General features: G+C 38.7%; 1 protein-coding gene across 1 annotated transcript; it reads right to left on the reverse strand.

The window, feature by feature from the left end:
* Positions 1 to 339: 339 nt before the first annotated feature.
* Positions 340 to 15,477, reverse strand: Tsc1 (tuberous sclerosis 1 protein hamartin). The gene is made up of 20 exons (XM_022060237.2): positions 15,329 to 15,477; positions 14,247 to 14,453; positions 13,776 to 13,893; positions 12,296 to 12,431; positions 11,210 to 11,322; positions 10,595 to 10,781; positions 9,527 to 9,600; positions 9,079 to 9,227; positions 8,471 to 8,634; positions 8,116 to 8,208; positions 7,516 to 7,812; positions 6,534 to 6,866; positions 5,612 to 6,377; positions 5,039 to 5,199; positions 3,978 to 4,103; positions 3,743 to 3,844; positions 3,366 to 3,603; positions 2,369 to 2,526; positions 1,872 to 2,171; positions 340 to 1,407 (listed from the first exon to the last, which is right to left on the reverse strand). The coding sequence occupies exons 2-20, from the start codon at positions 14,350 to 14,352 to the stop codon at positions 1,285 to 1,287; spliced, it is 3,744 nt and encodes a 1,247-aa protein (XP_021915929.1). The 5' UTR covers positions 14,353 to 14,453; positions 15,329 to 15,477; the 3' UTR covers positions 340 to 1,284.
* Between the last annotated feature and the right edge of the window lie 33 nt (positions 15,478 to 15,510).

The following is a 15,510-nucleotide window of genomic DNA, read 5'->3' on the forward strand; positions in this document are numbered from 1 at the left end:
CATCGTCTATGGGGTTTTCTCGCGAAAGTACCACGGTGATTTCGCCTTGCCTTCCGTGCCCAGTCTTTACCCACCAGACTGGAAGAGGAGACGCGGACAAACATCCATGCCTTCAGTGGGACTCGAACCCACGGTCGCAGCGGCCAGGCGCGCAAGGACAACGCCTCAGACCGCGAGGCCACTGCGCCGGCTGGAGTGATTGAAATGAATCAATAAATCTTCAACCAGTGCACTCTTCAAGCAAATGAGATGCACTACCGCATAAACCATTAGCTGCAAGTGTTTTGATTATGGGAGGTAAATTTATGTACAATATTTTATTAATGTTTTTATAATAAATTGCTTTAAGAATTTAATAACATTTCACTGTAAAATAGTTACACATTCTGAACATATTACATAAGCCACAACAACATAATAATGCTATGATTTGATTCAGAATTATAGCTTCGCGGAACATAGAACAAACTGCGTATCTTTCAACATAACTACACAGGCTAAACCATTCATTCGTACAAAATAATGGATATATGCGCTACAAATTGGTACAATACCTGAAAAATACAACTGAGTCTGACTTTGGGATCAAGCAATGGAGACAGAGTAAACTTTCATGAGTATTAATGTAACACTGAGCACTTGCAAATTACATATTTCATGCCAGAATATTAAAAGATGACAGTGCGAAACCATATATTCAGCATATTAAAATCATAACAAATAACATTTGTTTGCTATTTATGCTCGTACTGCACAACGAACCCGACAAACAGATTAATCACACTGCTAAATATTGAAATTTATCCATCAAATATGACACTGTGAATTGAACAAGCTGACAGATGATCAATAATTCCAGGCTGATTACAGTTTTAAAATTTATTGAACAATGTTTTTACACTTGTTACCAAACAAAAACCATATTTCTACATATTATTACAATGATAATTTTTTTTTATTTGGTGACAAAATCTGTTCTAGCTTACATAAATATATGGCTTGAGCACCTTAAGGAGATTAAAGGCCCACACTTCAGCTGGCATATGAAAAATATTTGTAAAGCTTTTTCATTTCTTGCACTTATGAAAACAAAATGCCCTGGATATCAGAAGCAGCTAGGCTGAATTCTGAAAACCGTTTCGCCGTATTACCCATGAAACTTCAAAACTAGACTTGCCAGATAATACGCAATATTATGTAGCCCAGATCAAAGCTCGAGCTTTCCGGTGGCTCCGGTGGGTAGCGCTCCATACTCACCTTGGCTGTGACTGGTTCTCGTTCTCTTCAGCTTTCATCCCCTGGTGTACTGTTACCTGCAGCTGTCATGTCCATATTGGTCGACTGTTGTGATGTTCCTGGCTGTTGCCGTTGATCTGTTGAAGCGTGTTCTTGTTGATCCACTATCACCTGCAGATAAAAATATGTAGAGCTATGAGATTTCTGACTCTCACAGCGATGAGTATGATGTTTCAGAGATTATTGCCTCCATCATTTGGGCAACTGCCCTGATGATGGGGAAATGAAGCATGGCAGAAATAATTTCTTGATCAAATTACAGACAGAAAATTATGCAAATAAACATAATTCGTAAATATGCTATGATACTTTCGGAATCTTTTGCCAACAGATAAATTTCAGTTCCTCTAAAATGTGGAATGAACCATCTTCTGGGTTGACGGTGCAGTAGTGTAGTTCATGTTCTATGATCAGATAGTTTACCGTCTTGGAATACAGAAAAAATACACTTGACAAATTAAAACACCTCCAACATATTAATAAAGCCAGTTTCCCATAACAACATTTATATTTACGATAAATTCTGCACAAGAAGAAATGTTAATGTTTTTTGTTCTACACTGATTTGAACTTACCTGTAAATTCTTCATTTCCACACCCTCGCCACTCAAAATTCCTGAAAGAGGACCTTCAGTTGAAGTGAGGGACTCTGATAATGGTGAGCTACGAGGGCTAAAACTGGATGGTGCTGCTGACTTGTCTGCTGACCCTGCAGAACTGACACTGACTTCCTGGGCTGCACTGCTATCTGGTGACCTCGTACTTTTCCCCTTGCTAGCGTTCTCTGCCAACTCCAACTGATGATGCAGTTCCAATATGTGACTTTCCAGTCTTTGTGTGATGGAGCGACTGGTCTGATACTTGCTTTCAACTGACTGTTTTAATGAGAAAAACATGACATAGGATTGACTTTGTTCTGGCACTGTAATTTTTCATATCACCGAACTTTCTTCGCTGTAAAGGACACACAATTGTGATAGGGAAAAGAGTAAACATTTTAAGCACTAATATTGTCCCAGCCAGTGCAGCAAAACTTGCAAGCATGAAATTAACCCATAAAAATATTACGTACCTCCAGTTTTTCTTGATATTCTTCCTTCACCTGTTTCAAGACCCGTTTCTGATCGGCAATAATCATGTCTCGTCGTGTCATCACAGATTCCAGTTCAGAAATTCGAGCTTTTGCAGCTTCCAGAGCTGAGTTCCTTGCTTCTAACATCTCGTTAATTCCTACAGACAACAAAACATGTACTAATAAGAGAGATGCTACAGCATCTTACACAACTTCAAATCAGTTTGGCAAAATATAATCTGCAACTCTTGATAATAATGAAATATCTTACGCTTCTTTCGTAATTATGGACCACACTTTGTAATGCAGGCTCCTGTTTAACACTATAATATAAGGATTTCTATATGTCTGCAAATTTATCAATTATGAACATTTTATTTTTAATTCTCCTAGGATCTCTTCTTAACTTACGTTACACGCAACTGTGGTAATATGATGTTAAATCTACCGAAAAGACTTTCAGAAAATGATTTCCAGCTGTTCATCTGCATGGCAAAAACATCAAAATACAAACACTTTGTAGGTGACTAATCCACAGAAGGTTCATTACAATGTTTTTTTGCAGAAATAGGCTAATTACTTAATTATCAGATATACTGGGGGAACTGGGATACTGGGACCGACACATTCTTCAAGTGCCCAAGCACTGCGGGTCCCAACTTTTCGTTGGCTTGATCTATAGGCTTTCGGTGGGACTCCTTGGATGAGGGATCGGCCCGTCGCAAGGCCTCTACCTGTACACAGGACAGCACAACACAGAAAAACACGGACAAACATCCATGGCTTGAGTGGGATTCGAACCCACGGTCCCAGCGACCAAGTGGCACAAGGCCCATGCCTCAGACCGCACGGCCACTGTGAACCCCATTATCAGATATGTAAGTTACAAAGTGGAACTCTAGCAGTCATAGGGCAAAATGTCCACGACAGTTTTAAACAAAATATCTTTTAAACTCAAGTGACACTACGAGGCCATAAGCAAACATTAAAATAAAACCTTTGATTTCTTCGCAGTAAGAGTCTTGCAAATGTGACACTTCATCTTCATAATGCCTGAGGAGTGGTAACTGAGAGAAATGATCTCTGTACTTCTGCTGAAGCTCTCCCATCAGAATAAGCTCCTTCTGTAACTGTTCCATATCCCCACGTAACTGTTCTCCAGCGCTCGCCTGAGCTATTGCTTGCTGCATTTCATTTTCAACTTCAAATAACTTTGATTGCACCGTCTGTAATTCCTACGCAAATAATACGGAGCATATAAATATAATAAACACTGTTATAAATGTGGTTTGAAGTCCTGATTACCCATTGTGTTTCAATGCAATGTAAGATGCAAATTAAATGTGCATGGTTTATCAGATAAATTAAAATTACCTTTGTAACAGCTGCCACCTTTTCCTTCGCTTGCTTCAGTTCTTGTTCTAATAATTCATTTTTACTCCTAAGATCTTTTTTGTCTTTCTGAAGAGTATTACACTGTAACAAACACAGCATACTTAAACCTCTCACGTCTATAACAAAAACATATACATTTAAGCAAAAACGTACCCGGAAGCTATTATGAAACTGGAAGTGATTCGATACGGGCAATTTATTACATTAAACGCACCTGATTTTGCCAAGAATTAACGTTTTCTTGTAACTGCTGTTCTGTTACATGTAGTTCCTTCTTTTTCTTTTCACGTTCATTGTGCAAGTTCTCGATGTCCTTCTGAAGCAGACTCAACTGATCACGCTAAATAAAACAACAAACAAGTTCAGATAAAAACAAAAATGCTTCTGTTAGATTTACGGAAAAGATGTCATAAGTTCCAACCCTTTCTTGTTTATAATCACATTTTTTTCTTCAGTGAAAACTATAAAGGAAATTAAATCTGTCCCATTACACGCCATGAAGAGGCACAGCTCATGCTCATTCCTGACCTCACCACTAGATAGCGGTGAGCAATCAGCATCACACACCAGCTACACTTTACCCACATAGAAGGGAACCCCAGTACCCATTTGACAAGAGGCTGGGTGCACCCTACAACCAGGCTAAATACAGAGGCTAAAAGAAAAATTCCATGCCTCTGCCAGGGATCGAACCCCAGTCATCCAGTCAGACATGAAATTGACTGAACTTCTTCTTCTTCTTCTATGGCTCTCCGGTCCGTATTCAGTCCACGGCCTCCTCATTTATCCTCTTCCATTCGGTCCTCTGTTAGGTCTGTCTGTCCGAGGCTTTGATCGATGTTTCGAAACATCTTCCTTTTTACGGTGCAAGGTTGTTAGCCTTGCGACCAACCCCCAACCTGGAGGACCAGGGTATCACTCTTAGTTTGACCTCTCCCCCTCGACCAATCTGGCTAGGGAGGCCCTACCAGTAGCTGTTGGGGTCACTGAGGTACTCGAGCCCCACCACCACGACAATCTTTCCCTACTTGGGTAAATACTAATAACTACACTACCTTTAAACACTCATGAAGACACCTATTCATATCATGGCGTACAGTGTGAGTAAATTACTATCACGATAATCAAGTCCCTATTTCTGAGCCACATGAATCCAGTCTATACCCTCATATCCTATTTTTTTGTAAGATCCATTTTAATATTACCCTTCCAGTCTTCCATAATGTGATAGTACTTTAAAATAAAACCATCTCTGAAATCAACAAACAAACTAACCAGGGCAGAATTATGTTCCTCTAATGCTCTATTTGATCTAGACTTTCCAAGCAGTCTTCGGTTTCTCTCGGCATGAGCTTCTCTTCTGTGCCTTTCAAACTGCAACTGGATATTAAGCAATGTTACTTGTTCGTTCACCGTCTTTAAATCGGCCTCCAAGCCTGAAAAAATTCAAATGTTGATTACATATGAATATTTTTATAACTGGATGTTTTTTCTGCACTATATGAGAATTATGGTCAAAGGCAATAGCTTTTTATAATTTAAAATTTGTGATAGTTTATTTACACTAGTGAAGGACAGTCAAACCTTTCGATTCACTTGCAAAATGAAGTAATGACCAAAATGCACGACAGTCTCCCTTCGTAAACATCTCTCTTCAGAAATGAGACAGTCGACTGCAATTACAGTTTTTCATATCATTTTAAATAGAACTCAGTACAATTTAGGACAACTGAGGGAACCAAAAGAAAAGGAAAGGAAACATGGACAAATATGAAACATGAAAAAATTAAATTAAAAATTTTACCGAATTATAAAACCACGCTGACGCGAATGTATAAAGAAACTCACCTTGAATTTTTGATTTCTTGGCATCTTTGTCATCCCTAGCATGACCTTGAACAGCAGTTTCAATGTACATGTCCAGCATGTCATATGGAGAACACCTTGTAAATAATTCATTGTGATGAAACACTTGAATCGGACTTGGTTCTACGCTTGGTTTCACATCTCCATTTTGGTTCTGAGCATGTTCTACTGGAGGAAAGGCTCCCAAGAACAAATGCTCATATGGCAGTGGACTCCAATGATCTACTGTCTGTGTGCTTGCAGTTGACATCTGTTTCTTTGAATCATGAGACATTTTTGCAATTTTATCTTCACTTCCATTGACTGTATAAAGATGCTTGTTACCACCAAGATTAATTAATATGCCTTCTGATGCTTCCAGTTCTTCTCTTTCATCTAAACTTTTACCAATATTTGCATCAGCTCCTGGTAGTACTGGACTCTTCTTCATTTCAGGGTAGGAATTTGCTCGACGAACATGAGCCTGGTGGAAAAGGGCAGAACCCTCGCCGGGGCTGCTACCGGCGCTGAAATCAGATAAACCTGATCCCTTTGTATCCAATGTGCACTGACTGTAAAAGCGTTGGCGATGCTGCTGATGAACCCGACGAGCAAATTCTCTCATTGAACGGCTAGTGGGAATGTGGAGACCACCTGACATGCAAGGAGAACCACTCTCTTGTTGGCATTCTTCATAATCATCCACATGAGGGGGGTTGATCTCCTGAAGTACGCTATCACACTGCCTCTGTGATGATGACAAAGTACTCTGAAATGAACAATTCCACATAACAGACACTCAATAAATACAACAATTAGTTCCTGTAACTCCTAAGTGGAGACAATTAAAAGCATTTCAAACACCCTGAATGAATTCCACTGAACAAAAGGAGTTATGTACACCAATTATATTTAATTTTCTTACCATCTGTTTCGGTTGTGTGTCTATACTCCATTGCTCTCCCTGCCTCACAATTTCCAAAACTTCTTGATCTTCTTGCGAGGTATCAGCATGCGATGACGTTCCAGTCATATCAGCAGAATCAAATATAAATCCATTCTTTTCTGGCACAGGCCTGGCAACGAACCATTCCTTTCCTCCTGGAACTGGGGCAGTAGGTTCCATGTGTACAGGACTATTGGGTATGCTCGTTTCGTTTGCAATGCTACGGAGAGGACTAGTAGGCTGTACCCCAGATGACGTCTTGGACCGAAGATTCAACGTTGACTGTTTATCACCTGCTAAAGCATCTATCACCTGCAATGCAGAAGTGCACTTATACATCCAGAATAAAAAATGATCATATATGTTCAAAGTTTCTACAAGGACAATACAGAAAAATACTTGTTAAGCAGCGTCACAAGGCAGTCTGATTATTTCAATTATTTCATTTTAACGCAGACAAGCAAAAACTGAGATTTGCTGTTTCAAATTCTTTTTCCTTTAAAATCATCATTCATTCACACCACTCCCAATACCCATAATACTCCTCGCGGGTCTATTAATATCACAAAACATAAATGTTTTTTTTGTTTGTCATCAGTTTTTCGACAGGTTTGATGCGGTCCTCCATTTTCGCCTATCTTGCGCCAATCTCTTCATTTCCGCATATTTTTTACGGCCCACATCCTCAAAAATACATTAATATATAAACATATAATTCTAAATAATTAGCATACCTACGCACATACCAATGAAGTAAGTGGGAAGAATAGTTTCTACACAAGAATACAGAAAAAAAGAACAGGTAGTTACAGCATCAATCAAAGCCTCGGACAGACGGACCTAACAGAGGACCAAATGGAAGAGGAGAATTGAGGAGGCCATGGACCGAATACGGACTGGAGAGCCATAGAAGATGTTACAGCAGCAAAGAATTATGAGACTTGCAAAGTAATCCATTAACCTGAACTCGATCCTGCTGCACCCTTTGTATTTTCTGCGAGAACAAAGAGTCACGCCGTTCAAAAGCCGACGGTATAGAATCCCGACGCAGCTGCTCAAATGCTGACTTGGAAGAAATGTTGCCTTCCGGAGGGAACCGGAAAGGTGACGGCTCCTTCTTCATTGGGGACGAGGGCTGAGACTGAGTGGGTGTCGAACTGCCAGATGTAACTCCTGCCCACTTACCGCTGCTGAAGGATGTGAGAGCTCGTGGTACGCTCGAGTTTACTGGAGGGTGTCGTCCCAAATGCCTCATATCCTTTAGGAAAACACGACTATAAAAATATGTCGCAACATATTAACTTTACAAGATGCATCGTAAGAATCAAAACTTGACGCTGATCCCTGGAAGCCTGGGCACGCTCACATTTTTAAATTTACAAGTTTGAAATGCCATGAACATACACACTCTCACAAATTAAATCAAAAAGTGTTACCAAAACGGTACATAACGCACTACAAGACTGTTTTTATATCCCTATTCCGGCAGTTATAATAATACACATTACTCAAATACGGTTTTTATATTAAGAAAAGAAGAAATAACATTTTACGTTTGTACCTTTATGGGAGTTGTTTCTGGTGTGGCTTCAATAGCTGCTTCTGGAGGGGATGAACCTTCTTGGTGCGGCAAGGAAGCACTCATAATGTAGCCCTTGAAGGGGGAAAAAAATTGGTCACAATTTTAAAGAAAAATGTGAACATAAAGTAAACAGAAGTCTGCAAAAAACTTCAAGAATCATAGCGCTATAAAATTATGAATACAAGTTCCAAGATTACTATAGAATATGCATGAAGAAGTACTTCATGTTAGGGGGGAAAAAACAGAGCTGGACATCGCCAAAATCAATCACTACAGAATGAAAATCGACTCGTGAGAAATAAATTGGTAAAAGAATTTTACAACAAAAATTCACCTGTGAATTTGGAGTCTGTGGTATGGAGGTAGGAACAGATTCTTGGGGTGGCGGTGTTACAATACCACAGAACACACTGGGGCTCCAATCTTCCTTCTGCATCATCTGGCTGTTTGTGAGATTAAGGGTTGCATTTCCTTTAATTTGATGTTGATATGCTGACTCTAAAAAGTAACAGACAATATAAAATTAGTATTTACTTTGGAACTCAGAAAAATCAGATGCGATTTACTAACGAATATCTGCATCAACAGCAGATTACAGCTTGTTTGCAAAAATTAAACACATTTTATTCTTTGACGCTATACTAACATTATCCCACTTATGCATCTCGGGTAGCTCGCTTGTTATCGCTCATGTAGGACATTGCCTAAAACATCAGTCAATGTCTACCAGACTAAAGATCGCACGAGTAGCAGTGGCACCCAAATGCGCGATGTGTAAGCCGAGAGAGGGGAGTCCGGTAGTAGTGGGGGTCACAAGGCCTCAGCTGCTTTGACGCACCGATTAAATTAATTTAGCCGGATCAGTGGATTCTGTGGACAACATGTAGGCATATGGTAGCGGCCAAGTTCTTTACAGTGAAGAATACAAAAGTCTGACATTACCTAGGCTGCCATGTTCCAAACTGTAGCGTGGCCATAATGATGGCGGGAGGCCTTGATGGCCGACTTCTTCCCAAGGTCTCTCCATAGCATCCAATGCAGCAAATTTTGCACATTCCAAAATCACATCATGGTGCTCCATCTTTATCCATCTGCATTTAAACCAGGTATATATTAGCCCGAATGACAGATACTGTGTTAGTCGCCAATATCCAGTGGCAGATGAAATACAAAACGCAAGAGGAAACGAGATGAACTAGAACTTCTGTTTCACGGGCACAGTTAACGTAACTACAATTTTCTGTGATCGGTACATAAAGTTATAGTCAGTGTGCATTTTATCCGCATAAAGGAAGCGTGTCCAACAAATAAAGACAACAAAAAAATGTCAAAACACAATGCTACTACATAATTTATGACACCATTCAACACAGATGTAATAAATACATGCCTGGAAGTAGCAATTTCTGCATCTTTGGAGGCTGTCACTAGAAGAGGATGCATTTTAACCGTGTCCAACATTGGCTGGAAAAAACACAAAGCCATTTCAATTCATAACGTTGCAAGCTTCTAAGATATGCGTCAGAATAACGGCAAGAAGAAAACAAACACTTTGTAATAAAGACATCTTTCAGTTGCAGTTTAATTTTCATTAACTGTACTCCTGGAAAGTTGCTGAAACATAATAAGAAAAAAAATTGACAGTGGAACCACGGTTCTGGAGAATCTGACGTAAATACGACTTTGTATTTAAATTATCATCATCGAACTCTTTTAGCTTCAATGTCATCCATCTTCCTAGCTCTACATAGTATGACGCTACACACAATCGCAGGAGTAGCGTGAAGTGTGATGCGCCTTTATTCGTATAAATAAATGTTTGTAGAACCTAAACATTTTGTGATATGTAAAATCTGAAAACAGATATGGAAAGCTCAAGAGGTAATACGTATTTCGTATGAAATATGTCCGGATACATCTCTTACGGTTTTCGAGAGGTGGGCGCTTAACGCGCCAGATGCATTAAAAATTGTACACATTGGTTCATTAAAATTACAATAAATGTATAAACAATTATAATTACAATAAAATACATTGCAGATTCTTAGGGGTCCTTATTTACTGATCATTTTACATACGGGTTACATTACCCTTACTCTTACCATTCCTGAGGAATGAACGTTTAAAGGTAACTCGGCGCTGCATCTTACACATCTTCGTAACTAACGCAGTTTTTGCCGAATGACCCTTCCATATAGACGTATTTACGTCAAAAAACATTATCACGTTTACTCAAATACTACATGTACCTCTATAAAAATGTTTCCTCAAAAATCAAGGTGCGTGTTATGTTTGAGGATAACCTTTCTGGTACAGGCATGTTCACCAATTAAATCATCAGCGATCAGCAATCACGGTCAAGAATATTACGCCAGATGTTGATTTCCCAACATTCAAGAGGAGAAAACACTGCATGCATATTAAATACTACAAATAGCATTTCAAGATGAAGACTTACCTTTATCGTATGACTAAATATGCCGAGGTTCTCCCACTGGCCGTATTCATTACGCAGGTACGAGAGGAAATTGCAAGGATACATCCCATATAAGCGATGAAACAGAGTATACAACCCCACCTGCAGGTGTAAAAGATGCACCTCCGGCAACTTGTTAGGATTGTTGGTGTTCCACGCAGCGAGACGGCTGAAACGACGAGATTAGGTAATGAGGTCTCGCACAGTACCACAAACGCCAGTTTTATGATGTATTAATTAAAGTCCAGCTTCCTATATTAATTTAACTATTATAAATGTCAGCATTATAAAAAAAAAATTGGTTGCAAGAACAGACACAAATTTTCCTGAAGACATTTATGACCCAATAACTTAGATAAAAATTATTGACACGATCGATAAAAGTTATGTACATAACCGAATTACAATAAACCTGTTCGGCTTGGCTACCAGAAACGTATACGGCAATATCAACGTTAAGTAACAGCCAATTCATGAGAGACATCGCAATGCTCCTGCGACCCTGACAAAAACCTAACAGGAGTTTCTTTTATTTTATGCTACTTGTTACTTGCAGTGGCTGTACTTTCACTGACTATAATAAAAATAATATGATACCTGAATACTTCAAAGATATCTTGAAGGTAGCTTCCAATTAAAGCAGGAATCATCGGAAGAAGAACAATTAACACGAGGAGAGCACTCATAAGAGGTAGAATATCAGTCTCTGCCTGAAAATCAGAAACACTTAACGATACCGTACTTATTCAAGCAATAATAATGAAAAATAATAGGACAAGAAACAGTAATAAGCAGTAAGAGGTCAAGAAGACCAAAGAAGAGATGGCAAACAACCACAATAGACCACACGACCCAATACCTACAGAATTGTAATGACATTTAATATTATACAATTATCATGTTTTCTTAGACATATATTTTAAATCAATAATATCTGCAAATGAAGAAATGTTCTTAAGAAGTCAAACACAATTCAGCCATTTCTGGAAAAATCAACTATTAGAACTGATGAAATAAAAGTAAAGCTGTACCACTATGTGCCATGTAGGCGCTTGCGGGGAGAGAAGGTATAGCTCCTACTCATTCATAACCTCGGCCGAGCTTTACCCCCGGGAAACGATCCCGGTACCTGTCGGACAGGAGGCTGGGTGGGCCCCAGAACCAGTCTGGACACAGGCTAGAGGAAAAATCCTCTGCCCCCGTCGGAGATCAAACCCCGGTCGTCAAGTCCATAGCCAGCCACTATACCGACTGATAGATGAGACTTCTGGTTCTCACAGTGGTAAGTGTGATGATGACTGTCTTCTGGGATTTTGTGCCATATAGTCTGATAAAATCTGACCGACATTTCTGAGGCAGCTTCCATCATCAGAATGATGAGTAAGAAATGTGAGAAATGAAACCAACATGTTGATCATCTTCAGAGCCAAAAAGTCTTGTATGTGGTCACCAACGTTTTGAGGGAATACGTTACCTCTATCCAAGGTAAAAAAAATCACTTTACCCCGACACTGGAGGTGACGCAGTTCTCTGAAAAATTGGTAGCCACCTACAAGACACATAGCATCAAAACCCAGAAGTCTACAAGAGACATTCCTCGCTGTGAAAACCTCAAATCTCAGAAAGCTACATATTTCACGTAAGTCCGGAAACATAAGCATGTACATCGCCGTAAGTACGTACCTTCAGTAACTTCAGCAATTCCTTAAGAAGGGTATGCTGACCAATTTTGTAAATCCATGCTGGATGCCTTCTCACGACATGACCTAGCAATGTCAGTCCTTGAAGTTTTGATGAACCTTTCAGTAAATCCGACAACCTATGGAAGAATTGGTTTCAGTGCTTTACTCCAGCCTTTAATCTAGAATCATTACATTTTCAACTAAGCAGAAAAGAGTTATGAATATCAATTATATGAAGGATTCCGGTTAAGTCAGTTTTCAATTGACAAATAAATCTACTCTATGGTACAAGTTACAAAACAAATCAGAACACTATAAAGCAAACACTTTAACGAGAACCTTTCTTCCATAAAAGGTAAAAAATGTGTTGGTACTTCAAAACCACATCCCTTCGAGCAGAAGGGTTAAAGAACATAACCACCCATCTCCATACTAAATTTAAAATTCCTAGTACCAGGAGTTCTAAAAGGTAAATATAGATTTGATTCAGCTTCCAAGTAATTTTACATTCCTCAAAGAAAAAATTACCTGATCAAACAGTGCATATTTTTTTAAAGATATTACATCATTTCAGGAAACTGTACTAAAATGGGGGTAGTATCATTCCCTTGTCAGAAGTTCATAAAGTTTGTCCCGCTATGTGCTGTATAGGCGCTTGGGGTGAGTGGAGGTGTAGCTCCTCTCTTCCTTGACCTCAGCACTAGATGGGGGTGAGTGGTCAGCATCACGCCCCGGCCGGCTTTACCCCCGGGAAAGGACCCCGGTACCCATAGTAGAGGAGGCTGGGTGGGCCCCAGAGCCGGTCTGGACGCAGAGGCTAGAGGAAAAATCCCCTGCCCCCGTCGGGGATCGAACCCCGGCCGTCCAGCCCGTAGTTAGTCACTATACTGACTTAGCTATCCCGGCTCATTGTCAAAAGTTCATAGGTAAGCAATATTGTTATAACCAATCACAGGAAATTAAAAAGTAAGAGTTTGGGATGGTCTCCAATAGTATAATGTTCGTAACAAATTTTATCATAATCCATCCAGCAGTTGAGCTGAAATGTGCAGGCACGCAGATCATCTTAAATTATATTTTGTCATAACAAGCAAAGAACGCATGATGAGAAATCACCCAAACTGATGTTTACGTTGCAGTTTTAACCATTCTTCAGTCCCTTCTGAAAATCCAGAAGTTTAAAATGATCTAATCATAACTGAGAATTAATATGATTTATTCGTTCACCAAAAGCTGAGAAAGCAATGGGGCATAATATTCTGGGAGAGATGGTATAATAAATGGCTTTTAATTTATGATACTTCCTTGAAAATGTGTCTCAAACAGAGAAAAGTGAAACCAGCCCACACAGACAAACAGAATGGTCTGATAAGCAACTAAGAGCGTGTTTCAAAAGAGATGCAGAACCACTGTTTTAGGTCAAGGATATAACCTAGTAAACTATAAATGCCTTTGCAGCTGACAACTTCAAGGTTACTCACCTGTCAAAAAGGTACCTATCATGAGGCTCACGAACACCCACCAATATTTCAACCGTCCTTGATGAGCTAGTTGATAGGTAGTAGTCACACAGACCATTCACAAGCCATGATTCTTTGGCTGGAATGAAATATGGTGAAGTCTTTCATATGTAATAGTAATATTTGCTCAGCAATAAATGACTTACATATGGATCCAAAAAGGGAAAAATTTCACAAATGTTCTCAGTAGCAGTTTCCATGTATTTCCTTACTTGCCACAAACAGGGCGTGACAGATGGCCATATTTAATTAATTTCATAACAATAACATTTCACATACAATCTCATCCCAGTATCTAAAGATACCAGCACATGAGAGGCGCCTTGAATATATGTGCATGTATCCTAGTTTGGTCACTTCTGCTTACATTACAAATGTTCATGCATATTCATCACAGGGTTAACTCTTAATTTAAAATTTAAAAGTACTTACTACCAAGGAAGATTTCACGAAACGTATCCTTGCTTTCTTCTACAATTTCAGGTTGATTTGATTCAAGCTGATTTAACAGCTCGGCTACCTCCATGATTTGTTCCATTCATCAAGCCAAAAGGGTAATTATTTTTACCAGAGAAAAGTTCTGCACACCAAAAAGAAGCCTTTTACGCGAAGAAGCCATTGTTACATGATTAGTATTACCTGGAAATAGCAAAATTCGTATAAATTCAAATACCACTGTGACTACCACAGTTAATGTAATGACAAGCTAAATACACATTTAGTACACATGTAGTGAACCTCGCAAATGTCTTATGTTTCTATGAAACACAGAAATCAACCTCACTTAGCACCTCTTTAGGTGATTGTTTTAAATACTGAACAGAAGAGAATAGAATTTATTTATATTCCACACTTCCTTCATTGGCCCAAGCCAAGGATTTTGTACATGTCATGTAACACACATAAAACACTTGTTTCTAACACAAATATAAATTACATAGTTATAAAACTATTACTTCATGAATGCTACACATTCTTATAGCTCAATTATCAGAACTAAAAATATTAAAATTAAATGCCCATGACAAACCAGATAACGAACAAATTCCAAGTAAAACACAACACACTACACCCACCTTAGAGCCAATGTGACATATAACGTTGTGGAGTACGTATTAATCAAAGTAAGGTTAACTGCCATTAAAAAAGCATTTGTTAGTTATGTTAGTTTATAAAGTAATATATGGTTATTTTAACTGTCATTTTAAAACCAGAAACGTATCCCATAACTTTTATACTGTACTAAATGCTAGATCAAAAGAACAAAGTATGAGTCTTGCACGAAAATCTTACTGCAGTAATACACTATCACAGAATAATACGAAAGTCTTCAAACAGTAATAAATCTAAATGTTTACAATTTGGAATTCATTTTATAGCTGATATAAATTCATCAAAATCAAGGTATGTTTTATCTCTATGAAGACTATTCATAAAGAATCGTGCAAACATCTAACTTGGAAAGAGTTATCCGTGTGTTTAAAGTAAGATGCAATATATTCAACATTATTTACCATTTTGTTTGAAAAATGTGCTAGCGTAATTTGCTAGCAAAAATCCATCACACAATAATTCTGTACAGACCCTTGGAACAAAAGCAAATTAGCCTCTGATACTCGAGGCTCTGCTTTCTAAATCTCGCAGAAATAATCGAAAATTCTCTTTCAATTTGAGTAATTCATGGTGTTGCCAGCAG

Source organism: Zootermopsis nevadensis, unplaced genomic scaffold (assembly GCF_977971745.1).
Source record: "Zootermopsis nevadensis isolate Lab colony 2312 unplaced genomic scaffold, Znev_1.0 Znev_ptg000011l, whole genome shotgun sequence".
Taxonomy (NCBI): Eukaryota; Metazoa; Arthropoda; class Insecta; order Blattodea; family Termopsidae; genus Zootermopsis; species Zootermopsis nevadensis.